The sequence below is a fragment of the Phacochoerus africanus genome, chromosome 5 (genome assembly GCF_016906955.1).
Source record: "Phacochoerus africanus isolate WHEZ1 chromosome 5, ROS_Pafr_v1, whole genome shotgun sequence".
In the NCBI taxonomy this organism is placed as follows: Eukaryota; Metazoa; Chordata; class Mammalia; order Artiodactyla; family Suidae; genus Phacochoerus; species Phacochoerus africanus.
The window spans coordinates 104,744,323-104,770,239 of NC_062548.1; the positions used below are offsets into that span (position 1 = coordinate 104,744,323).

The 25,917-nt window shown below is 40.1% G+C and overlaps 1 protein-coding gene across 11 annotated transcripts in view; it reads left to right on the plus strand.

Moving 5' to 3' along the window:
* The window catches only part of SLC8A1 (solute carrier family 8 member A1), a 420,023-nt gene extending 396,345 nt beyond the window's left edge, over positions 1 to 23,678 (plus strand). For all 11 annotated transcript variants that reach the window (XM_047782209.1, XM_047782211.1, XM_047782212.1 and 8 more), the window contains one exon: positions 20,308 to 23,678. In XM_047782209.1, the coding sequence (XP_047638165.1) occupies positions 20,308 to 20,684 (377 nt within the window). In that variant the 3' untranslated portion in view covers positions 20,685 to 23,678. The remainder of the gene's footprint in view (positions 1 to 20,307) is intronic.
* The last annotated feature ends 2,239 nt before the right edge of the window (positions 23,679 to 25,917 follow it).

The window sequence follows — 25,917 nt, forward strand, 5'->3', positions numbered from 1 at the left end:
TTCTCTATTCTGTTCCATTGGTCTGTCTGTCTGTTTTGGTACCAGTACCACACTGTCTTAATGTCTGTGGCTTTATAGTATTGCTTGAAGTCTGGGAGAGTTATGCCCCCTGCTTGGTTTTTGTTTCTCAGGATTGCTTTGGCGATTCTGGGTCTTTTGTGGTTCCATATAAATGTTTGGATTGTTTGTTCTAGTTCTGTGAAAATGTCATGGGTAATTTGGTAGGGATTGCATTGAATCTGTAGATTGCTTTGGGTAGTATGGCCATTTTTACAATATTGATTTTCCCAATCCAGGAACATGGAATATCTTTCCATTTCTTTACATCTTCTTTAATTTCTTTGATTAAAGTTTTATAGTTCTCGGCATATAAGTCCTTTACCTCCTTGGTCAGGTGTATTTCCAGGTATTTGATTTTGTGAGGTGCAATTTTAAAAGGTATTGTATTTTTGTATTCCTTTTCTAATATTTCATTGCTGGTATACAGAAATGCAACTGATTTCTGAATGTTAATCTTATATCCTGCCACTTTGCTGAATTTATTAATCAGTTCAAGGAGTTTTGGGGTTGAGTCCTCTTCTCTTCCTATTTGGATGCCTTTTGCTTCTTTTGTTTGTCTAATTGCTGTGGTTAGGACTTCCAAAACTATGTTGAAGAGCAGTGGTGAGAGTGTGCATCCCTGTCTTGTTCCAGATTTGAGTGAGAAGGCTTTCAGTTTTTATCCATTGAGTATTATATTTGCTGTAGGTTTGTCATAAATGACTTTGATTATATTCAGGAATGTTCCCTCTATGCCCACTTTGGCGAGAGTTTTTATCATAATTGGATGTTGGACTATGTCAAATTCTATTTCTGCTTCTATTGAGATGATCATACGGTTTTTGACTTTTCTTTTGTTAATGTGGTGTATGACATTGATTGATTTGTGTATGTTGAACCATCCTTGTGTATCTGGATTGAACCCCACCTAGTCATGGTATATGGTCTTTTTGATATGTTGTTGGATTCGGTTGACTAAAATTTTGTTGAGAATTTTTGCATCTGTATTCATCAAAGATATGGCCGATAGTTTTCTTTTTTGGTGGTATCTTTGTCTGGTTTTGGAATTAGGGTGATGGTGGTATCATAGAATGTCTTTGGGAGTTTCCTTCTTCTTTCTTTTGAAAAAGTTTAAGGAGGATGGGCACCAGATCCTCTTTATATGTTTTGTAGAATTTGCCTGTGAAGCCATCTGGCCCTGGGTTTTTATTTGTAGGGAGCGTTTTTATGACGTATTCAATTTCATTTCTAGTGATTGGTCTGTTCAGTTGATCTATTTCTTCTTGATTCAGTTTTGGCAGGCTGTAAGATTATAGAAATTTGTCCATTTCTTCCAGATTGTCAAATTTGTTGGCATATAGTTGTTCATAATATTCTCTTATGGTATTTTGTATTTCTGCAGAATCTGTTGTGATTTCTTCTTTTTCATTTCTAATTTTGTTTATTTGGGTTTCTTTGTTTATTTCTCTCCTCTTCTTAGTGAGTCTAGTGAAGGGTTTGTCAATTTTGTTTACCTTTTCAAAGAACCAGGTCTTGGTTTTATTAATTTTCTCTATTGTTTTTTGCATCTCTATTTTATCGATTTCATCTTTGATCTTTATGATTTCCTTCCTTCTGCTGACTTTAGGTCTTTTTTGATCTTCTTTTTCTAATTCATTTAAGTGGTGGGTTAAGTTGTCAATTTGAGATCTTTCTTCTTTTTTGAGGAAGGCCTGTATTGCTATGAATTTCCCTCTGAACACTGCTTTTGAGGTATCCCATAAATTTTGAGCAGTTGTGCCTTCATTATCATTTGTCTTGAGGTATTTTGTAATTCCTTCTTGATTTCTTCATTGACCCATTGGTTTTTTAGTAGCATGTTGTTTAGTCTCCATGTAGTACGTTTTTTCTCACTTCTTTTCCTGTGGTTGATTTCTAATTTCATGCCATTGTGGTCAGAGAAGATACTTGAAGTAATTTCTATGCTCCTAAATTTGTTAGCTTTGTGCCCCAATATGTGATCAATTTTTGAGACTGTTCCATGTGCACTTGAGAAGAATGTGTATTCTGATTTTTTTTGGATATAGTGTCCCGAAGATGTCAAGTAAATCCAGATTTTCTATTGTTTTCTTTAGGATCTCTGTTGCTTTATTGGTTTTCTGTCTAGAGGATCTGTCCATTGGTGTGAGTGGGGTATTAAAGTCTCCTACTCTGATTGTATTCCCATCAATTTCTCCCTTTATGTCTGTTAGTATTTGTTGTATGTATCTGGGTGCTCCTATATTTGGGGAATATATGTTGATGAAAGTAATATCCTCTTCTTGAATGGATCCTTAAATCATTAAATAGTGTCCTTCTTTGTCTTTCTTTATGACTTTTGTTTTAAAGTCTATTTTGTCTGATATGAGTATTGCAACTCCTGTTTCCTGTCGTGTCCATTGGCATGAAATATTTTTTCCCACCCCCTCACTTTCAATCTATATGTGTCCTTTGTCCTAAGGTGAGTTTCTCATAGGCAGCAGATTGAAGTTTTTTGCTTGTTTATCCAATCAGCCACTCTGTGTCTTTTGATTGTAGCATTCAGTCCATTGACATTTAAGGTGATAATTGATAGATGATTATTTATTGCTATTTTAAACCTCATTTTCCAGTTGATTCTATGATTCTCCATCCTTTCTTTCTTTTTTTGATTAGATGGTCTCAATTATTTTCTGCTTGAGTGTTTTTCTTTTCATTTTTTGTGAATGTAACGTTTGGTTTTGATTTGCGGTTGCCCTGTTTTTTAAGTATGTTAACCCATTCCTATAATTGTGTATTTTAACCTGATAGTCCTGTAGGTTCAAACACTCCATTAACATACTAAAATTAAAAAAAAGAAAATTAGAAAATTTAAAAAAGAATCTATTTATTTCCCTACTTTCCTTGTCCACATTTTATGATTTTGATGACTCTTTTTTTCTTTTTAATTTTATTTAAATGTTTGTTTTAAACGTCTTCATGATTAGATCTGTGTGCTGGCTTATTTGAGTGACTGCTCTCTGATTATGGTTTCCTCAATCCTAGTTCTTCCTCTTTTTTTTTTCTTTCTTTTCTTTTTGGTTTAGAGAAGCCCTTTTAGTATTTCTTTTAGCCTGGGTTTTGTATCGTGGTATTCTTTTAGCTTTTGTTTGTTGGAAAAAATTTTTATTTCCCCTTCTATTTTAAATGATATTCTTGCTGGATAGAGTATTCTAGGCTGCATATTTTTTCCTTTTAGCACTTTAAATATCTCTTGCCATTCCCGCCTGGCCTGTAGAGCTTCTGTAGAGAAATCAGCTGATACTCTTATGGGGGTTCCCTTCTAGGTAACATTTTGTTTTTCTCTTGCTGCCTTTAGGATCCTCTCTTTATCATTAACGTTTGCCATTTTTATTATAATGTGTCTTGGTGTGGGTCTATTTGGGTCCAACTTGTTTGGGGCCCTCTGTGCTTCCTGTATCTTGATATCAGTATCCTTCAGATTTGGGAAGTTTCCAGTGATAATTTCTTCAGATATATTTTCCATCCCCTTATCTTTTTCTTCTCCTTCTGGAATTCCTGTTATGTGTAGATTGGCCTGCTTTATATTATCCCATAATTCTCTTATATTGCTTTCATGTTTTTTTTTCATTGGGTTTTCTGTCTGCTGTCCTGTTTGGGTGAATTCCATTATTCTCTCTTCTGCATCACTAATTCGTTCTTCTACATTATTCATTCTGGTTTTTACTGCCCTTAGCTCAGTTTGTATCACTGCAAATGAATTTTCTAGTTTTTCTTGGCTCCTCCTTATATTTTCTAGTTCCTTTCTGAGGGAGTCTGCATTACTGTTCATATCTTAATTCCTTCAGTATTTTCACTATTTCTCTTTTGAACTCCAAGTCTGTCAGACTGCAGAGATCTGTTTCATTGTTGACTGCTTTAGGTGAGTTCTCCTGTTGGTTTAACTGAGAATGGTTTCTGAGCTTCTTCATCTTGCTTGTTGTTTTCTTTTTCTTGGTGGAGGTGCACTCTCCATGGCTGGGCAGGGTTTGCCCTAGCACTGCTGTGGAGTGTTTCCTAAGGGCTGGTGGTGTTGGCCGGTCTTCTTTGAGGCAGCAGGGCATTTCCCACAGGGTGGGCGGGGCTGACAGGGTCTCTCTGAAGCAAAGAAGGACTTCCCCATGGCAGGCAGGACTGGCAGGTCTGCACTGCAATCGAGGCAGACTTCCCATGGCCAGGCAGAGCTTGCTCTGGCATTTCTGGGCTGTGGAGCTCTTCTGGGGTGGGCGATTCTGGGCAGCTGCTCTGTAGGAGTGCAGTGCCTCCCAAGGGTAGGAGCAGCTAGCCAGGCTGCTGAGAGACAAGGGAGCGCTTCCCCAGGGCAACCAGAACTGACAGACTTCCCATGACCGGGAAGAGCTCACTCTGGTGTTTCTGGGCTGCAGAGCTCTTCCAGGGGGTGGGTGGTGCTGGGCGCTGCTCCATGGAGTGTAGCCCCTCCAGAGAGTGGGAAGGCCAGGGCAGGAAAAGCCCCTGAGGTGGTCAGCTTCCTGCAAGTGGTAAGGCCAGCCCTCTGGGATGGCAGGTGGCCTCAGGTAAGGCACAGGTGGCATAGGCAAGGGGGGGTGCACTGGCTAGCACTGCTCTCTGCTAGCTGGCAGGCAAGCATGCACGCTAGGGCACAAGGAGTATTCTATGGTGGCCTGCCCCTCCTCCTCCCCAACACTGGTTCCTTGTCTCTCCTGTGGCTCCCTCTGTTGTGGCTTTCTACTCCCCAGCCCTTAGCGAATTGCCCCCTTCACCCACAATGCACCACTTCCTAATCCCTCAGGCTGTCTCCACACCACCAACCCCAGCCCACTCCTGGGGACTAACCTCCAGAGCTGAGGTCTCGGTGCCCAGCCCCCACCTGAATGTCTCAGTTTTTGATGACTGTGCCAGTAGTTCAGATGATCTGTTCGGCTCTCACTCTGCTTTTCAGATCTCAGACCTACTGCTACGCTCTTCTCAGTGTCTGGAGATCCCTCCAACTCAGTTGATCTTTCTGTTGATTAGGTGACTTTCCAGGGCATGGGTTCCCTTTCTCTGCCACAGTTCCCTTTTGGGAGCGCCCCTCTGGTCCTGATTCCCCTCTCTCACTCTCCTTTTTTCTCTGTTTTACCCAGTTATGTCATGAGATTCTTACCATTATTGGAAGTTTAAGTTCTGCCAGCATTTAGTTGCTGTTCTGTGCAAGTCATTTAACATGTAGATGTGTTTTTTTCTTGTGTTTGTGGGAGAAGGGCGAGTGTATCCCCCTACTCTTCCACCGTCTTGCCTCCTCTGATCTGTTGTAGGTTCTTGATTTGTGGTTACCAAGAGATTCATATGTGTTGACCTATAATTATATCTATATAGTCATTTAAGTTCAAATGCATTCTAAGAGATCTACATTTTTTACATTTTTGATGTCATCTTTTAAATCTTCATGCTTATCCTTTAACTGTCTTTTATCATTGCTTTTACAAATATTTTTGTCTTTTAATCTAGGTTCTAGTTTATTTGTGGTTGATTCTCAGCCCTTACTATATATTTGCCTTTCCTGGTGGTATTTTTCCCTTTCCTGTGGATTTGTACTTCTATTCAATTTAAAGAATATCCTTCAGCACTTCTTTTAGGGTAAGGTTACTATCGATGAACTCTTTTAGTTTTTGCTTTTCTGAGAAGTTCTTTATCTCTCATATTCTAAATGATAATCTTGCTGGATAGAGCATCCTAGATTACAGTTTTTTTCCTTTCAGCACTTTGAATATATCATGCCACTTTTCTGGCCTGCAGTATTTGTGCAGAAAAGTCAGCTGACACCCTTATGGGGAATCCCTTCTATGTATATGACTCTGTTCTTCTCTTGGTGCCCTTAGAAATCTCTTTAAACTTTTGCCATTTTAATTATATGTCATGTCTTGGTGTGGGTCTGTTTGGGTTCATCCTACTTGAGGGCCCTCTGTGCTTCCCGTGCCTATATCTATTTCCATCTTCAGGTTTTGGAGGTTTTTAGTCATAATTTCCTCAAATACATTTTCAGTCTGCTTCTCTCTTCTCCTTCTGGAACTCTGATAATGTGAATGTTGAAATGTTTCATATTATGCCAGATACCTCAAATTTCTTTTATTTTTAAAATTTGTTTTTCCTTCTTCCTGTCCCGATTGTGTGATTTCCATTACTTCCATCTTCCAAATCACTTATATGTTCTTCTGTATCACTTAGTCTGCTATTCATGCCTTCTAGTGTGTTTTTTATTTCTGCTATCAAATTACTCCTTTCTGATTGGGTCTTTTTCATATTTTATAGTTCCTTGCTAAAATTTTTAATGTTTTGATCAATTATTTCCCTTAATTAATTTTTATTTCCAATGTTTTGAATTCTTTATCTAATAGATTATTTCTGTGTCATTATTTTTCAGGGAGTTTTCTCTTGCTCTTTCTCAAGTTTGAGTAGTTCCTCTGCTCCTATGAATTTAGATGAAACAGTTACTCATTATGGTACTGAAGAAGTGTTCTTATGTGGGAGCATCCCCTACACACTCTGTATGTGCCCAGTGCCTTGCGTGAGAGAGGTGGATTTGACATTGATACCAGTCACGTCTTTCCTCAGGGTGTGCTGGCAGCTATCACCTTGTTAGGGGGTAGGGCTGGAGATGGAGGGGATAGAGCTGATGCCAGGTGTGAAGAGACTTCCTCACTGCTCAGTGGCCGTCACTGCCTTGTCAGGGTAAAGGTCTAAGTTGTGGGAGCAGAAGCCCCAAGGGTCGGGTTCAAGCTGACTCTGTTCTAAGCATGTTTTTCCTTCTCCCTACATGGGGATTTATACTCCAGAGGGATGTGCTGAAGCTTGTGGGACCTATATATAGACAGAGATCTGATGTAGAGAGTATAGGTGTCTGCTACTCCATTCATACGCAGCCTTGTGTGTGAGCCCCCTTTGTCTCTCACAGCCAATCATTCTCCCTGCCTCTACCACCACTGCCCTGTTGTAGAACTACTCCTGCATGTCTGACAGAGACCTGTGTGGACTCTCAGAATGTACTAGCATATTAGCTGTGGTAGAGGGCCTGCTATCAGTGATGTGGGGGGCTCCTAGTATGTTGCCTGAGTAAGTGCCAACAATGGCTGCCGCTGACCACCTGGGCTCCTCCCTGGGATGGGTCACCTCTGTCTCTCATGGTCTCTTCTTTTCCATGGTCCTGGTTGCCCCAGAACCAGTACTGCAGTGTGGTAGGGAGTAAGTGGGGCCAGATTATTCTCTAAGGTCAGGCTGGGAAGTGAAACAAAGCTGTCACTGGCAACCTGGCAGCCACTCAGGCAGATTCTCTACCCTGCTCAGGAGTTAGCACATACACACTCCACATGAGCAGTGTCCAGGCTTCTCCAGCCTTTCCATCTGACCCAATGTTCCTCCAGCCAGGCATGGAGGCTTATCATCTCCTCCATGTAGGATCCCAGAACTGGGATGCCCATCTATGGCTTGATCTGCTCACTCCCAAGTTCCACTCTTATAATCTTCTTTCTCCTCTGAGTCCCTTCTAGGGGCCCAGGTCCTGAACCAATCACTTTCTTCCCTTCCTACCTGATTATACATGTGTCTTTCTTACAGCCTTGGTTGTACAGGAGTCATTCTGCTAGTTTCCAGTTCTCAGAATTACTCATTGGTGGGGGGCGGGGGTATGAGTTCCATTTACTCCATCTTAATCTCCCATCTTTCAAATTTTAAAATCCTAGGACACTTAAATTGCACAAAAATGTGTATATAGTGTATATAAAGACATGTCAAATATTTAACCCATACTTTTTAATGGATTTACACTAGACATAGTTACATAACCTATTTTTTCTCTTAGCACTGTGTCATGAAAATTTTTCTTTGCTAGTTAGTATACCATGATGTCACAGTTTTAACAATTGTGCAGTATTATGTTCTACGAAACTTGCAGTTTATTTTACCAAAGGTTATGGATAATTCAATTGCTTCTAATTTTTCTTCTCTAGCATAAAAATTCTGCCCTGGCCATCTACATTCACAAACTTTCACACTTGTAGAATTACTTCTAAATTCCCAGAAGTAGAATTGCTTGACCAAAGATTTTGTGAATTTTGTAAATTTTGATAGACACAAATGCCTTTCTGCACCATATAATTAATTCATAGGAATGAGTTAATGAAGGAAATGTCACACCAACTCAAAGGTGGAATCAGAAATGGGACAATTATCAGAACCCCCTCAAGTCTTTCTTGCTGCCTCCAGTGCTGGGTTGAAGTTGTATAGACTGAACTTGTCTATTTATTAAGTTACCTACTTTTAATAGTTTTCATGTCCTTCTGAGTATATAATTCATGAAGCAACCTCTTCAAAAAGAAAATTTCTGTGAGGAAAAAAGAGCTAGGTAGATACCCCAGGGTGGAGTGTCTTCAGTATACTGTCTAGATCCATAGACTTAGAATCACACAATTATAACCTCCAGACAGAGAATTTCCTTTGTGACTCATTAAGGCTACCTGGAGGTGAGAGAGAAGGTTGCTGTTTTAATTTTTCTCCAGGTTTTTCTTTCACATCCTCCTCACTATATCTTACTCTCGTGAGACTTGGGGCACCTTCAGTTTTATCATCTCTAAAGCCGAATTTTAGAAGAGGAGGAAGAGGATTTGAGAAGATTCAGATGAGAGTTGGATGTTCCCAAAATAGAACAAAGCACAGAAGAAAGATCCATGCTTCAAATGCAAGGAGGGTTAAAAGAAAGGGATTATTAGGAAGGAGGGAGAAGCAAACTGGGTCACACAGTTTTGTGCAGGATAGCTCGGGACTGTTTTTGAGGCAAGAAGAAAGTTTCAGTTGTATATAATGAACCAGCTGGCTTGGAAAGTGACAATTAGTTTGGCTATTTGTTTTAGCCCCAGACCTACCCTTCCTTTTTTCCTTTTTTCTTTTCAAAATGTCGATTGACTAAATTGTACCAATTTTTTACCCTCATGGACATGGTGTTATTAAAATAAAGTTTCATCATAAGAGTAATAGTATAGTTCAAAATTCAAAATATAAAAAAACTTTAAAAATGTAGATTCGTGCAAGCCCATTTTTATGCACTTTTAAAGACAGTGTAAATGTAATGGTGGAAGAAGCCAGGAATTTAAGCAGTCAAAAAAAAATCATGTAAGTGATCTCTCAAAATGATCAGCTATTTTAACATTGTGTAGTTACAATCATGATTAAACACGGTGACATTTCTATACATTTTCTTTGAACCTTTTGTCCATTTCCAAGTTTAAAATTTGTTGGTTATCTAGTTCTTATTAGCACTCCATGGACTTGTGGTTGAGAACAAACCCTTCAGCTAGGGTTACACTCTCTTGGTTTGAATCCTGAATCCCTCTTACTGGCTATGTACCTTGGGTCAAATTTCTTATACTCCGGGCTTCAGTTTTCTCATCTATTAAATGGGGATAATAATAGTACCCACATTAAAGGGTTGTTGTACAGATTAAATGAGACTATGTATAATGCCTCACCTAGGAAGCCACATAAATGTTAACTATTGTTGTCCTTACCACCCCTATCATTTCTGAACATCAAGGACAGAACCACATTTTCCCATAATCCTACATAAGGTCCATTACCCCTAAATCACCAGGCTGAAGGAAACTATCATCGAAGATTTTAGGAGTTCCCGTTGTGGTGCAGTGGTTAACGAATCTGACTAGGAACCATAAGGTTGCGGGTTCGATCCCTGGCTTTGCTCAGTAGGTTAAGGATCTGGCGTTGCCATGAGCTGTGGTGTAAGTCGCAGACACAGCTCAGATCTGGAGTGGCTGTGGCTGTGGCGTAGGCTGGTGGCTACCGCTCCGATTTGACCCCTAGCCTGGGAACCTCCATATGCTGCAGGAAGCGGCCCTAGGGAAAAAAAAATTATATCATTTCCTTTGCTATCACCAGAACAAAGATTTTTGAGATGTAATAATAGGTAGCGTTAGTTGTGCACCTACTAATTTCCAGGTACCATGCTAAGCCTTTTTTTGCATCACTTCTTTTAATCATCTTAACAACTATATAAGGACTTGTATTTTCTCTCTTTTATAGATGAGGTATCAGAGGCCTAGGAGAGGTTATCCTGAGGTCACACAGCCAGTGTGCATGGCCTATGGGAATAGGATGGGTATTACTAAAGCTTAGGTTCCTTACTACCGTAACTAGATATGTTATGACGGCCACAGTTTTTAGGACTGGCATTTTTCAGTAATAATAGTGGTTATCCACAGTAAAACAGCCTTAGGTGACCAAATTAGCCACTCATAGTGGCCTCAGCTTACTAAATATCTCCATGCCAAGCAGAACCATTAATTCACATGGACCAACTGGAGACTGCCAGATGCTATGGTCATCATCAAGCTGCTTGTTGACCAGAGCAAGGAGACATCTTTTAAGTCAAACTTGTACCCCTTACCTGATCAGGCACCATTGGAACATCCACCACTGTAATCTGCATCAGCCTTTTCATTTTGGGAAGTACACAGGTAGGACTCCCAAGGTATCATGCATACATAATCAGATCCACTCCAGGACTATGTTAATCCACTTCTCAAGAGACAAGCAGGTCAGAACCCAGCTTCTTTACTCTACACCCAGCTAGTTGGTTTAGCATTCTTTTCAGGTTCAAGAGGGGGAGGGGGAACAAGTGACTGAGAAATTGACAGGCCCCATCTCAGATAAACCATCAGAGTTCTTTGAAAGGCCCAAAATGTTTTTTATTAGAGAACTAGAACCAGGGACTTTTTTTATTTTTTATTTTAGTTGCCTTACAATGTTGTATGAGTTTTAGGTGTATAGCAAAGTGATTCAGATTATATATATCACACACACACAGAGTTATATATCCTTTCTTTTTCAGATTATTTTCCCATACAGGTTATTACAAAATATTGAGCATAGTTCCCTGTGCTATACAGCAGGTCCTTACTGTTTGTTTTATATATAGCAGTGTGTATATGTTACTCCCAAATTCCTAATTTATCCTTCCCCCTCTTCCCCTTTGGTAACCAAGAGTTTGTTTTCAGTGTCTGTGAGTCTGTTTCTACTTTGTAAATAAGAAAGTAGATTTTAGACTTCACATATAAGTGATATCACGATGTTAGTCTTTTTCTGACTGACTTCACTCAGTATGATAATCTCTAGGTCCATTCATGCTGCTGCAAATGGCATTATTCCATTCTTTTTTATGGCTGAGTTGTATTCCATTGTATATATGTACCACATCTTTTTATCCATTCATCTGTCAATGGACATTTAGGTTGCTTCCATGTCTTGACTACTGTAAATAGCACTGCAATGAACATTGGGGTGCATGTACCTATTCAAATATGGTTTTCTCTGGATAGATGCCCAGGAGTAGGATTGCTGAATCATATGGTAGTTCTGTTTTTAGTTTTCTGAAGAACTTCCATACTGTTCTTCACAGCAGCTGTACTATTTTTAGTTTATTTACAAGGCTGTGGTAATTTCTGCTGTACAACAAAGTGACCCAGTCATACATGTATACATATCCATTCTGATTCTTTTCTCACATGGATTATTACAGTATAGCAGGTAGAGTTCTCTGTGATATACAGCAGATCCTTGTTGGCCAAACATTCCATATACCTCACTCAGTGTGTATATGCCAATCCTAAACCCTCAGTCCATCCCTCCCACCCAACCCCACCTGTCCCTGTTGGCAACCATAAATTTTTTAAAGTTTGTGAGTCTGTTTCTCTTCTGCAAGAAAGTTCATTTGTATCTTTTTTTTAGATTCCACATATAAATGATATCATATGATTTTTTTTCACTAATTTTACTCAGTATGATAGTTTCTAGGTCCCTCCATGTTGATACAAATGGCATTATTTCTTTTTTACAGTTGAGTTTTATTCCATATATATATGCAAATCTTCTTTATGCATACCTCCGTCAATGGACATTTGAGTTGTTCCATGTCTTGGCTATTGTGAATAGTGATACAATGAGCATTGGGGTGCATGTATCTTTCTGAATTATTGTTTTCTCTAGATAAATGCCCAGGAGTAGGATTGTTAGATCATATGATAGTTCTACTTTTAGTTTTTTGAGGAATTTCCATAATGTTTTTCCTAGTAGCTGTATCAATTTACATTCCCACCAACAGTGTAGAAACAGAACCAAAAAATTTAGAAAATTTTGGCAAACACCACAAAGCTAGGAGCTTGAACAAGGAAGGGGAACCTTGGATCCGCTCTTGGACATTCATGAACATTGTTCTGAAAAATAACTCCATTATAGAATTATATACTCTGGCTATGTTGAAAAGTGGAATATTAACCATTTTATTTTGAGAACATGTATCAAATTACAATTTGGAAGGCAAGTCATATAGCACTGCTGGTTGTTGCTCATTCTCTTCTCTGCCTTGTATTTCCTGAAAAATGAATGTTATTTTTCTATTTTAATTAGAATTATTTTTTTCTTTAAACTTAAAATAGACCAGGATTTCTGATACATAATAGGAAAACTAAGTTTCAGGGATAACCCTGCAAAGTGCAAACATTCAAGTTAACAAATAGAAATGAAAAATAATTGATTTGATAACAAAAAAAGGTTGATTTTGTTGATCTATGTGTCAGAGTTCTTCTATGAATTATTGCATCCAGGGAAGGTGCCATTGTCCTTACACGGACAGTGAAGTGAGGCTGTGGTTGGTTAGTGGACCACAGTCTCGTTGGGGAGCTGCAAAAAAATGCCATTGCTCAAGCCACATCCCAGACCAATGAAGCAAAAACTCAGGGTGGAGCTAACGAGTTGGTATTTTTCAAAGTTGCCCTGTCTTTTCTTCTTTTCTAAAAATAAGTCATCACTGCTCCATTTCTTTTTCAGGGACAGTTTTTATGGGCAGAAATTTTAAATGATTTTCCCTTTTTCAGTTTTTAGAACTCTACTACTAACTGGTCATTAAGCAATCAAACATTAGTAATTCCCTCATCTCTTAAACTTCACTGGGATGACAAACAAGGATTCTTTTCACATGAGCCAGTGAAGCGTGTATATATGAGTGAATGTGGGTTTCTGTGTTTCGTATTTTACTAAAGTAAATATCACACCCAAAGACAAAAGCCTGTTATAGTTCCTTAGTGACAGATGAATTACTACACAAGTAAAATTTCCATTTGACTTCTCAAAGAGCAAAACAAAAAGTGCATAGAAAAGAGGAATATATACATTGTTGAAGCAAAGATGCCTGCCTTTCAGTCACTAGTAAAATTGGAGCCTTAAATCGGATCTTTAATTTTGTTATGGCTTAGGTTATATGGAATTTTAAAAATAAAAATCCCTTTGATTTTAAGAATAATTTTATGTTCTGCCACGTTTTTAAATATGTCTTTAAATGGTGTTCTAACGCCCCAGAAGTTCAGAATCAGTACAGTAACTCTGAATTCTGTACCACTTACAGATTTTCTTGGGATCTGGCTCTGTTGCATTATAAAAATAATTACCAATATTGAGCACTCCTTAAGTGTCAGGCTCTATTTTACATGTTTTTCATGTTAACTCATTTCCTTCAAGACCATAAAGAGCCAGAATTTAATTCATTTAAATTAATTTCCCTCCTTCCTTGGCCTTTCATAGTAGCCATGCTCGAACAGGGTTAAAAAAAAAAAAATTAAGAGCATAGTGGAACTTGAGGGGAGGTAGGGGGGACACTTCATGGTAAAGCAGTACCTCCCCCAACCCCCCCATAAGCCTACCCAAGCTGTTTGATGAGCAAGTGTACACCCTGTCAGAGGGCCTCACCATCCCTAAGAGAAATCAACTGTTCCTTCCTTCTCCTTAATTAGCTGCTTCCCTGAAACTGGACCATGCCTTCTTCCCAGAAAGGCCAAAGTTGTGGGCATTTAGAGCCACAGCCTCTATTTCCATGCTTGACACCTGTGGTTCTTGAATCTGTGTGTGAAAAATAACCACCTCGGGCCCTTATTAAAATGCATATTCCTGTGATTTTTTTCACCTTCTGATTAAGTGGGTAGAGGGTGGAGCCCTAACTCTTCATTTTTCAAAAAGTTTATTGAGGGAGTTCCCATTGTGGCTCAGTGGGTTATGAACCCAACTAGAATCCATGAGGATGCGGGTTTGACCCCTGGCCTCATTCAGTGGGTCAAGGATCCAGCATTGCTCTGAGCTGTGGTGTAGGTCAAAGGTGCAGCTCAGGTACTGAGGTGCTCTTTCTATGGCTGTGGTATAGGCCGGCAGTTACAGCTCTGCTTCAGTCCCTAGCCTGGGAACTTCCATATGTTGCAGATGTGGCCCTTTTAGGGGGGAAAAAAGTTTATTGAAGTTTAGCTCATTTACAGTGTTGTGTCAGCAAAGTGATTCAATTATATATATTATTTTTCATATACTTTTCCATTGAATATAGTTCCCCGTGCTATACAGTCGGATCTTATTGTTTATCCATCCTATATATGTTTGCATATGATAATTCCAAACTCCCAATCCTTCTCTCCCCCAAGGCAAACACAAGTTTTCTCTATGTCTGTTTTTTTTATTTTTCATACCTATGTTCATTTGTGTTGTATTTTAGATTCCACGTATAAGTGATATCATAGGGTATCTTTTCTGAATTAGTATGATAATCTCTAAGTCCATCCATGTTGCTACAAATGGCATTATTTCATTCTTTTTTATGGCTGGGTACTATTCCATTGTGTATGTAATCACATCTTCCTTATGCATTCTCCTTCAGTGGTCTTTTAGGTTGTTTCCATGTCTTGGCTATTGTGAATAGTGCTGCAGTGAACATTGGGGTGCATGTATCTTTTTGAATCATGGTTCTCTCCAGATATATGTCAAGGAGTGGGATTGCAGGATCACAGGGTAGTTCTATTTTTAGTTTTTTGAGGAACCTCCATTCTGTTTTCTCCATAGTGGCTATACCAATTTACATTCCTACCAACAGTGCAAGAGGGTTTCCTTACCTCCACACCATCTCTGGCATTTGTTATTTATAGACTTTTCAATGTTGTCCACTCTGGGTGGTGTAAGGTAGTACCTCATAGTAGTTTTGATTTGCATTTCTCTAATAATTAGTGGTGTTGAGTATTTTTTCATGTGCCTGTTGACCATCTGTATGTCTTCTTTGGAGAAATGTCTATTTAGGTCTTCTACCCATTTTTCACCAAATCTTCATTTTTTTAACTAGGCTCTCCCAGTATTCCCAATGCCAATGATAATACAAACTTGCTATTACATACGGTATCTGAAACACAGTCATTGCTGCCACCATTTATCCCATGGCTTCACATATACAAATGGTCATGTGATTTGAAGTAAACAATATTGTCAACGTCTTATCTATTTTTAAGAGGTAAATGACTCTATGACATGTGGTTTAACTTCACGAATATTACCACAATTTCATAAACAGCCATATCTTCAAGTCTAGAGATGACTTTGAATATTTCAATTAGGTCATCTATTCTTTAACATAAGATGTTATTGCTAGTCAATTTTAAGATGGGTGGTCATGTACATACTCCCACAAAAAGGAAAAATCCCACCAAAACCACATGTATGAATTTAGTATTTTGATGTATTCTGTATACCACCCAAAAAGTAGGTAGGAAACCCAAAAGAGTGAAGTACCTTACCCAAGAACAGACACATAGAAGAGCCCAGAGTGTCTCTTTGAGGCTTCTCCCACTGCTACACCATGAGCTCTGAACCCTCTGGTCTGTCTCTTCCCTTGTCAGTAATACACAGGTGCTCAGAGGCAGCAACCATTTCTCCTTCAGCAGGCTGGACACCAATCAAAATCACTGTCAGTGTTGGTTCCTGAGCACACACCACTTGAGAGTTGAACAGCTGGCCCCCAGCATATGCTAAGAGTCAAGACTAAGATAAATCATCTGGGGCGAAACTCTAGATAATTCATAATTCAGAAACCCTCCATGAACTATCCTTTTCACAGAAGAGATGTTTGTCTTCATCTATATGTTGCTATAAAGTTTGAGAAATTCAGTTAAATAATTTCTGGAGGAAAGGGAAGTGTGTTGACGTATTTCTGCCTATTGACCAGATGACTTGGCCAAAGTTAGATGCAGAGAACAATTAAGTCCTGATTCTGTAATGTATAGCTTAATTCCAGCCACACTGCCTCCTAGACAAATCTTCCCTGTTCATGAATTACAGTCATAGCTACCAAGGAGGCAGGGCCAAAAGTCTAAGACTACAGCTGAACCAACCAATGCCATCTGCAGCAACACAGATGCACCTAGAGACGCATACTGAGTGAAGTAAGTCAAAAGAGAAAGACAAACATCACATGATATCACTTATATCTGGAATCTAATATACAGCCCAAGTGAACCTTTCTACAGAAAAGAAACAATCTCATGGACTTGGAGAACAGACTTGTGGTTGCCAAGGGGAAGGGAATGGGATGGACTGGGAGTTTGGGATTAGTAGATGCAAACTATTGTATTTGGAGTAGATAAACAATGAGATCCTGCTGTATAGGATCTAGTCACTCATGATGGAACATAATAGAGGACAGTGTAAGAAAAAGAATGTGTGTGTGTGTGTGTGTGTGTGTGTGTAAAAGACTGGGTCACTTTAATGTACAGCAGAAATTGACAGAACAATGTAAATCAAAGATGACAGAAAAAATAAAAACCTAAAAAATAAAATTCAAGGTGGGAGCTAGAAACAAAAATTCCTATAAGGATCATAGCCTTACGTAGAAATGTTGGCACACACACACACACACACACACACACAGACATACTTAGCTTGTACCAGTCACATTGGAAATCTGATATATGTCTGTATTTACTGGGCCAAGTTCTGAATATGCTTACACCATGGCAGTAGTCCTTGCTTGGATTTCACATTGGGGAGTGGCATTTGAAGGGCAGGCTTTTACCTTGTTCAGCCAAAAGCAGGTTATAGGCTTGGTGTTCAGGGTCAGGCTTGGCAGTACCTCACAGTCTGATGAGTTGATCTGTGTGCAAAGCACAGTGACAGAAGGTAATTTGGGGAGATCTCACCACACTGCATGTGGAAAACAGAGTTGTCTCTGTTGGAGTTATGCCTATGGTTTGAATTTACATGTGTTTCTGCATTTTTTTTTATACAGCTTTTGAACTGAAAAACAAAGGTCTGATGTGTAACCCACGTTTAAAAAAAAAAAACAAAAAAACACCTACCCCACTCAGAGACCCAAACATGTTTCATTTGTGTGATGAGCTAATCACTTGGGCCACTAGTTTTCAGAGAATCCAAAGAAAGGCATTTGTAAATGGAAACCTATTATTACAATAATTCTCTCAATAGTCACATGAATAGGCTATTGCAAAGTGGCCTGAGGGATAGGAAATCCCTGCAGACCCAGGTTGGCCCAGAAATCTTTGATTTTTGTGCCTCATCCCCTTCTGATGCAGCAATAGAGATGTCATCCAGAGAGTCCATGGTTTCTGAGTGGAGGTGGGGCACCCAGGAAGTCCATTGTGCCCCATACTGTGGGCCAAGGGAGGTAAGCAGGTATGTGCTGTGGAACACACCAGGTCCCCACCCCTGCACCTCCCCTCCCTACCCCCAATCACTGCCAGCATCCCTGGCAGCACAGAATAACATCTCAGGTGTTCCTTGGCGGCAGCTGAGATATAAGCAGTTTTCTCCTGTCTTGGACTCTGTTCTGTCACTTTCCTTGCTCAGCTGTCCTGTCCCTGAAAATTAAAAGCAAAATGACTTCCTTTTTTTTGAGGCTGCTGCTGCAGCAGCTCCTCATAACCCTTAATAATGAAGTGCAAGAGACCATTAAGATTTGTCCCGCTTGGCTTTCACTCACCAGCCTCTGTGATCATCCTGATCCAGCTGCAGTGTGTGATCATGATTGCAAAAAGCAGCACAAATCCAGAGGACAGGTTAGCAAACTGCCAACACCTTCTCCAGTCTTCACTCACACTATCACAAGAAGGAGCGTCCCATGGAAAGCCGTTTCAGAGTTTCTGACTAGGAGCACTGGGGCAACCTTAAACAGACTGATAGGCAGTCTGGGAGGGGCAGTGTAGTATGGACTGAAATCAAAGAGATTGGTTTAAAAATCCTTGTTCTCTTGATGGACACCTGGTCCAAGAGGCACAATATCATAACATCATTTTTTTTCCAAATTGTAAAAGTGGAATAATAACTAAAAGGCTGTTAAGAGGGTTAAATGAAATTATCCATGTAGCACAGAGTAAGCAGTGTTTGCCTCTTTATAAAACAGTAAATAGGAGCTCCCATTGTGACCCAGTAGATTAAGGACCTAACATTGTCTCTGTGAGGATGCAAATTTGATCCCTGGCCTCAAGGATTCCTCAGTGAGGTAAGGATCCAGTGTTGCCACAAGCTGTGGCATGGGGCACAGAGGAGGCTTGGATCCAGTGTCACTCTGGCTGTGGGATAGAGCACAGCTGCAGCTCCATTTGACCCCGAGCCTGGGAACCTCCATATGCTGCATATGAGGCCCTAAAAAACAAACAAAACAAAACAAAAGCAGTAACTAAAACCTGCCTTCCATAACAGGAGGTCAGAATCTATGTGGTAGGCCCTCAAGGTTAACCAATTCCCTTTGAGAATTTGAGACCACAGATGCAGTAGCCTTTGAGCAGCCTAAATAACCTCACCTATCCATGGTAAAGAAGAATCAACAAACTGGTGTAGATGCCCATGCTATATGGTTCCCATTAGAGGTGGTAACAGAATGGCAACAGAATAGCAACAGAAGGGAGAAAGCAATGCAGATATCATACAACTGCATGCATGCTCAGAGCATGAGCCTTGTGGTAATAGCATACCTGCCCTTACTGGCTTTGCAAATTCAAGTGCGATTTGGCAGTTACTAATATGTACTCTAAACCTACTGTGCAACATATTTTGCAGAGGTAACTGAAAGGACTTTGATATCAGTAACTAGGTGATCATGTAGAAAATAATTGAGTATCTTTCATGTTCTGTTTACATTCTTAATAAAGGAAACTATTTCAGACCCAGCCTCAACTTTTTAATAAACTGATCTAGGCAGCTCCATTCACACTGTCTTCTCAAAGCTAATGGGAAGCTTACACAAAAAAGCTACTCTTATTTTGTACCAAGAAACTTAAATGTTTTACATATAATATCTTAACAACAGCACTCTGATGTGGCGTACTATCCCCATTTCACAGATTAGGAAATTGAGACTCAGAGAAATGAAGCAAAGTGCCTGGGGTCCCACACTCAGTTGTGAAGGCAGGATTTGAAACCCTCTGGCTCAAATGTGCTCTAAACCCCTGTGTTTCTCCTCCTCAAGAAGTCTAAGTCAATCTTATCCTGCTCCACGTAGATAAAGGAAATGTATGACTTTCCTAGCTTCAGGGAAAAGATGCATTCAGGGTTGTTGGTGAACAAAGAGCTCAGAGGACGGCCATTATATGCCAGGTGCACTAAAAGGTGAGATAGCTTGATAAACAAATATTTGCCTAAAGGCAGGAGGCCCGAGCTCAAGCCTTGACATGGCTTCCTCCTCGTTGTGTGATATTGCATCCATTACCTACCCTCCCTGAACCCAGTATCCTCGCCTATAAGGTTTCCTCCCCTCATAGAATTGTCATCATCATCAATGCAGTAACACAGGTAGATCTGCTTTCCTATTTGTAAGCTCTAGGCAAATGCCAATGATTGTTATTATGGTCTAGGTCAATTTGTTTCAGTTCCACTGCTGCCTTGCTCTTGAATCTTTGGAAATATTTCCTAACCGCTAAACCTTCTTACCTATAAACCAGAGCTGAGGCTGTAGCATCCTTTGGTAGCATGCTTTAGCAGCCGTTTTCAAACTGTAGTGACCTAGAATCTTTGGGCATGTTGTTAAAAATCTGTTCCTGAGCCCTGGCAGTTATGGTCCTGCACAGCTGGGTGAAGTCTTGCAATAGTCACCCTTAAAAAGGGCCACGATAATGCTCTGAAAAAAGGCCTCCCTGCAAGCTCAATATTACAGAGATTTGTGGTATCTGTGAGTAAAGAACTTGATCAAGGTCACCTATAACTCACCAACACTGACTTCTCAAGCGCTGGTACCTGGATCCTGTTGTTCTGACCACCCCGGGACTCATTGAAACGCTCTCCTGGTCGCGGGGTTTCCATCAAGAGTTCAGTTCCAGAGGACATGGCCATGGCTTCTAGCACCCCACAGACGTCCTTAAGTGGCTAATGAAGTGTCATTGCCTTTTTCTCCTTCCTCCACAGACACATTTGCAAGCAAAGTGGCTGCTACCCAGGACCAGTACGCAGACGCATCCATAGGTAACGTCACGGGCAGCAACGCGGTGAATGTCTTCCTGGGAATCGGCGTGGCCTGGTCCATCGCTGCCATCTACCATGCGGCCAACGGGGAACAGTTCAAAGTGTCCCCTGGCACACTAGCTTTCTCTGTCACACTCTTCACCATTTTTGCTTTCATCAATGTGGGGGTGCTGCTGTATCGGCGAAGGCCAGAAATCGGAGGTGAGCTGGGTGGGCCCCGGACTGCCAAGCTCCTCACATCCTGCCTCTTTGTGCTCCTGTGGCTCTTGTACATTTTCTTCTCCTCCCTGGAGGCCTACTGCCACATAAAAGGCTTCTAAAGGAACAATCAGATATAGTAAATTTATATATATATATACATATATATATACATAAAAATTATGTATAACAAACAGAGGAAACTGACATTTGTCATGTCCACTTACCTGCTGATGGAATCCAGCTTCAAGAGCATACTCTGTACTAGGGCTGGAGCGAGAACGCATCACCTCCCGTTCCCAGGGGCATCGTCACGTTGAACAAGGCATGGAGGCAGGGCCATCTTTGCAGCTCAGCCTAGAAGGGCTGTGTTCTCCCCGGGTTCATAAATTGTTAAGTCTTTGATTTGTTTTCTGTTTTTGCTTGTCTGGGGCAGGGGACAAGGAGGTTGCTGATGTTAAGCTTTTGTTTTTGTTTTGTTTTATTGATTTGAGGTGGGGAGAATCAGGGTTTTTGCTTCTCTTATGGAGAGTGATGACCAATCTAAATGCAAATGGGTTTCTGGTAGAAATGAAAATCATTAAGATTACTCTTTCCCCAACACACTTTAAAAATTATTCTGGAGTGAGAAAGGAAATGGGCATGGAAGAAGAAAGAAGCATGTGTTCACCCTGTTACTAAATTTCATGCTCACCTCTGGCACGAGAGCAGAGGTGACACTGCCTCCAAGAAGAAATATGGGAGCTGGAATGGAGCCAAGGAAAGAGTCAGTCTGATATTTAAAGATATGATACCTGGCACTCTTGTTCAACAGGTATAGGAATCACATGCCTAGATTCCCAGGAACATGAAAACCCTTTCCTATCTCTTTAGCACTGGACTGTGATTGGCAAGGCCCTTATTCTGGTATTCCAGCCCAACTAGCCCCCTCCCCCGCACCGGTTCCGCTCCCAAGCCTCTTCCTCCTGCCCACCAAGCCTCCTACAAACAGGAAGAGTAACCCCATTCTAAAAGCACATCATCCTTTTCCATGCACATCAATTCGAGTCCCAGTCCCACACTGGTGTTGCCTGGGATCGTCCATCGGTTTTGTTTTCAAAAGCATCCATGGCCTGCATAGCTGTGTCCCAGTCATGACTGAACATTTGCTCCTCCTTCATGTGCCTGTTTGGGAATGTTGTTGTGATACCTGTTACACAGTGCATGGATGAAAAATAAATACAACAAAACAAAGCGTAGCTGTATATAGTAGAGTAGAGCATATACCGTTCTCCAATTCAGCGACATTGATTGGACATTGAAGACATCAGTGAGTTTTCCTTTCACCTAAGTTGTCACCTTTGTGTTGTAATTGAGTTGTATGAGCGATAAAAGGAGGAAATGGTTTGTTGTTCGTGGACCTGCAACCTTCATGTCTAAGAAGCACTGTAACTGCCCCATGGGAGGTTAAAGATGTTGAGAGGACAGCAGGCCAACCATAGAGTATCTTCGTGGAGAAGTAGCTAGCCATGTGGTACACCTGGGAAACCTCTGCAAAACTCCATTGATTCAGGAAGGCAAAGGTGAAGGTGCTGTAGAGAAGGGAAGGTATTAGATGTGCCGGGCTTTAGAAGCCTCCACTCCCATGACACTCCTGCCCCTAGAGTATTTATTTCACATCTGCTCTGTCTGGCACAGATGGTAGATAGTGCTGGTTTGTTATTTTATTTTTTTATGTAAAAGGCTATTTGGAGCCCTGTTTCTTTCGCCGTCTGGATCCCTCCGATTATATCTGCAGTTCCTGAAGAGGAAAGAAGCCACGGTGAGCAATAGGCCTTTGCAAGTGTGTCTTCTCTACTTAGGACAAAGGAGGAAGCAATTATATGAGCTAATGTGTACCTCCCAGGAGGATTGCCCTGGGGGGTGGGGAGGGATTAACCCTGGAAAAGGAACGGTTCTTTCATTTTCACAATATCAAAGAGCGTGGATAAACCCAACATTCCATCGTCAGGAGTCCATGAATGAGGAGAAATGGAATGACACAGGTCCCTTCTCAGATACTTCTCTAAAGAATCCCAGGCCAGAGCCACCCCTCAGGCCCTCTGTATTGATTTAAAGGTATACTTAACAATTTTCATTTCTTATTTTCTCTTCTGTCACTTAGTAATCACAATCATTCATCATTTAATAAACACTGGGTTCCTGAATGAATAATGAAATGCTGGTACCCATTCAACATGCCAGGTCCTGCCAGAGGTGCTCTCTCTTAGGAACTGAACCACAGATAAGACAGCCCAGATCCCTGTCCTGAGAGGGTTCCCTGTTAAGGTGATGGCCATTTCCATAAGAAGAGCTAACCCAGCCACAGGGAAACAGTTTGACCTTGCAAGAAAAAGGCAAGTATGAAACTCTCTTGTCTAAATATCTATGATTTTTCTTTAACTAGGAGAGTATAAGGTACAGGTTTTCCTAAGCATTCTGGGTATCCTTAGCCAATCTTACAGATAGGAGCATCTTTTCAATTTAAACCAGGTGAGACAATATGATATTGGTGATTCAGATCAAGAGAAGGCCCGGTTAATCTCAGTTTTTCTCTCTGTCGGACAACAGTACTTTTCTATGCCTTCTAGAGCTCTACAACTTCTCCTGTATCCTGCAGCATCACCCTGGACCACTCATGGCCCAACACACTGGTGGCACACTCTAACCCATTTGGGGGAAGATTTATTAAATAGAAAGCTAGCTTAGAAACATCAAGTAAATAATCACAGGATACGAGTTGTTTAAACATCAGAAAGACTTTGCACTCCTTTCTAGCCATATTTGGAATGTTAACCATCCCATAGCAAATTTTCACAGAGGACTTTAAGAAATCCTTGCCATTGGTCAATTTCAAGTTCAAAGCTTTTTGGTTTGTTTGCTTTTGAAATTTTCATGTTATAGGGAAAATATGATTCTGGTTGTTCAGGGTTGTATTAGTCATTATAGTTGTGTAAAAATTTCATTTTGTTTGATTATTTTATTTTGTGTGTATTGTGCACAGCTTTAGGGGGGGAGTGCACTAATTGTGCTGTTCCTTATAAATGGTACACATTATTGACACAGACAAATAAAGTTTCTAATTGTTTCTGACTTAATCACTAGTGATACAGCATATTCTGTATGGAATGTTTTCTCTCTTCTCATTGTCATCTACTTCATCCTTTGTTTTCATGTTTTGAAGAAATAAAGACCAAAACGGTATTATTGTGCAACTGGTCTCCTCATCCAAGAGAAAGAAAATAGATACTCAGTATTTACCTTGCAAATGTCAACCCTTTGGTCATGCCTTGTTTCCTTTTAATGTCTCAAGAGAGCATAGTGTCAGTACATTCTCTGACACTGTTGAGATCAATGTTGGACATTTCTCACATTTCACTAATTGTTTTCTTTCCATCTTTTGGTACCACTTACCTACATTCTTTCTGCATTCATGAACATGAACTCATGAACAGTTCCACATCAAACCACTGTTTAGCATGTGGAGTATTTACTATATCAAATCAATTCTAATAAAAAGAAGGGTGTAACTAGGTGCTTCCCCAAGAGATGCTTAAGTAAATTGCTCTTTTACTATTGCATACTGTATTCCTCCTGAATCATTAATAATGTGTGTCTAATTATGTTATTTACTTCATATGTCATAATCAAAACAGTATAGGAAGAGGTGACACCGGAAATGAAATCAGCATTTGTAGAGAAAAAAGTGAACTCTAGTTTGTGTATCCACTTAAAAGTGTATGTTACTATTAATAGATTTAGTTCTTACTAAAATAGAATCGTCCACTGTGTACATATAATACTTCATTCATCTGATTGTCCTTAAAATTTTCTTTGGAATTCGTGATTATACCCATACATGGTCATGTGTGGAATGCTTTCATTTATAAAGGTAATTGTCTTGGCTCAACAGTTAATATATCTTCTGGGACCCACTATTTGGTTTAACACAAAAATGAGCAGCCAATATTTACTTCTTTAACAGCAAAAGGAGTAGCCCTGTTTAGCAACTCTTCAGCAAATGCTGTGGCTCAACAATTCTAAACTCTTGTAATTTTATTCTTTCAAAGATTCTGATTCAAGCCTTCCACCAGTGAAGATTTTATAGAGCTTGGCTTTTGTGGTTCAGAGCATAAACACCCTAAGATATTTTTTCTTCTTAAAAAAAATGGTGGGTTTTTTTGTTATTTTATTTTATTTTATTTTTTGAAAACATGATGTCTTCAACAACCTGCAGATATTCTATTAGGTGGCTTTTATCTACCATGAAAATTCCTAATGTGGTACCTTTCCCCCAGTGGTCTCACTTTTAATAAAAGCTCACCTTACACATGGTATGGTCCACAGGGAACTTGATTCATTGTTGCTTCCACAGCCCAGGTCCCCTGATCCTAACCTGTCAAAGTGAGAATCACCAGTTTGCTCTGAAAACATCTTAAGAACTCTGTGGAAGCAATCAGAAAAAAATCACACATTTCCTCTGATAGATGATAAAGCCCTCCATTCCGTAAGTGTGACAAAACCACTTTCTCAAGGATGTAAACTAGCTCCTTTTTCAATGTTTCCTGGCTCAAGATGTGAAGTTCCACTTTTCATCATGGTTTTCTGTGTCTGATCTTGGGCAGTTACATCCAGAGCAAGTCTTGAATAGTTTCCTAACTTCAAGAATATTTGGCCATCTCATGATCAACCATGTGCAACCCTGGATCTTACATGACCTACAAAGGGCACTTGACTTCTGTTGCCATAATCACTGCACTTGGCCAAGACATTCTAGCTGTTAGTAAAGTGGGGATTTCAATTGATAAATAGAAATTTATTAATTGTATTACATAGAAGAGATATACAAAATCATACTTCTCCTACAGAGAAACAAAAGTGTTACTATGAGTGGATTCATTAGCTTTCGCTCAGATCTACCTATAGGTTTTGGTAAGGGATTCCATTTCTGCTCTTCTTTTCAATGATTGTGTTCTTACCACTTCTTAGCCACATTCATTGTCTTCCACCCAACGTATGTGAAGTTTTGGTCAGCTCTGATTGTACTGGTACTCCACCTGCAAAGGTGGGAAGGAGAAACTATTGTAAGAGAGATTTCATTTTTGAAGTCCCATCAGGCCAGGGTCCCATCTCCCAAAGCAGAAAATGTCTTTACCTGTAGGAGTGACCACCAAGTGGTAGGACTCCCAAGGGAGAGAGTGCTTCAGCTTTCCAGCCAACAGAAATGGGTGAGTATCTATCTGTCTATGGCTTTTTCCCTTCCCGCCAAGATATCCAAAAAGATACATTCAGAGGTTCTCCCAATTTCAGTTTTGTCAAACGTCCTCCAATCAAGTC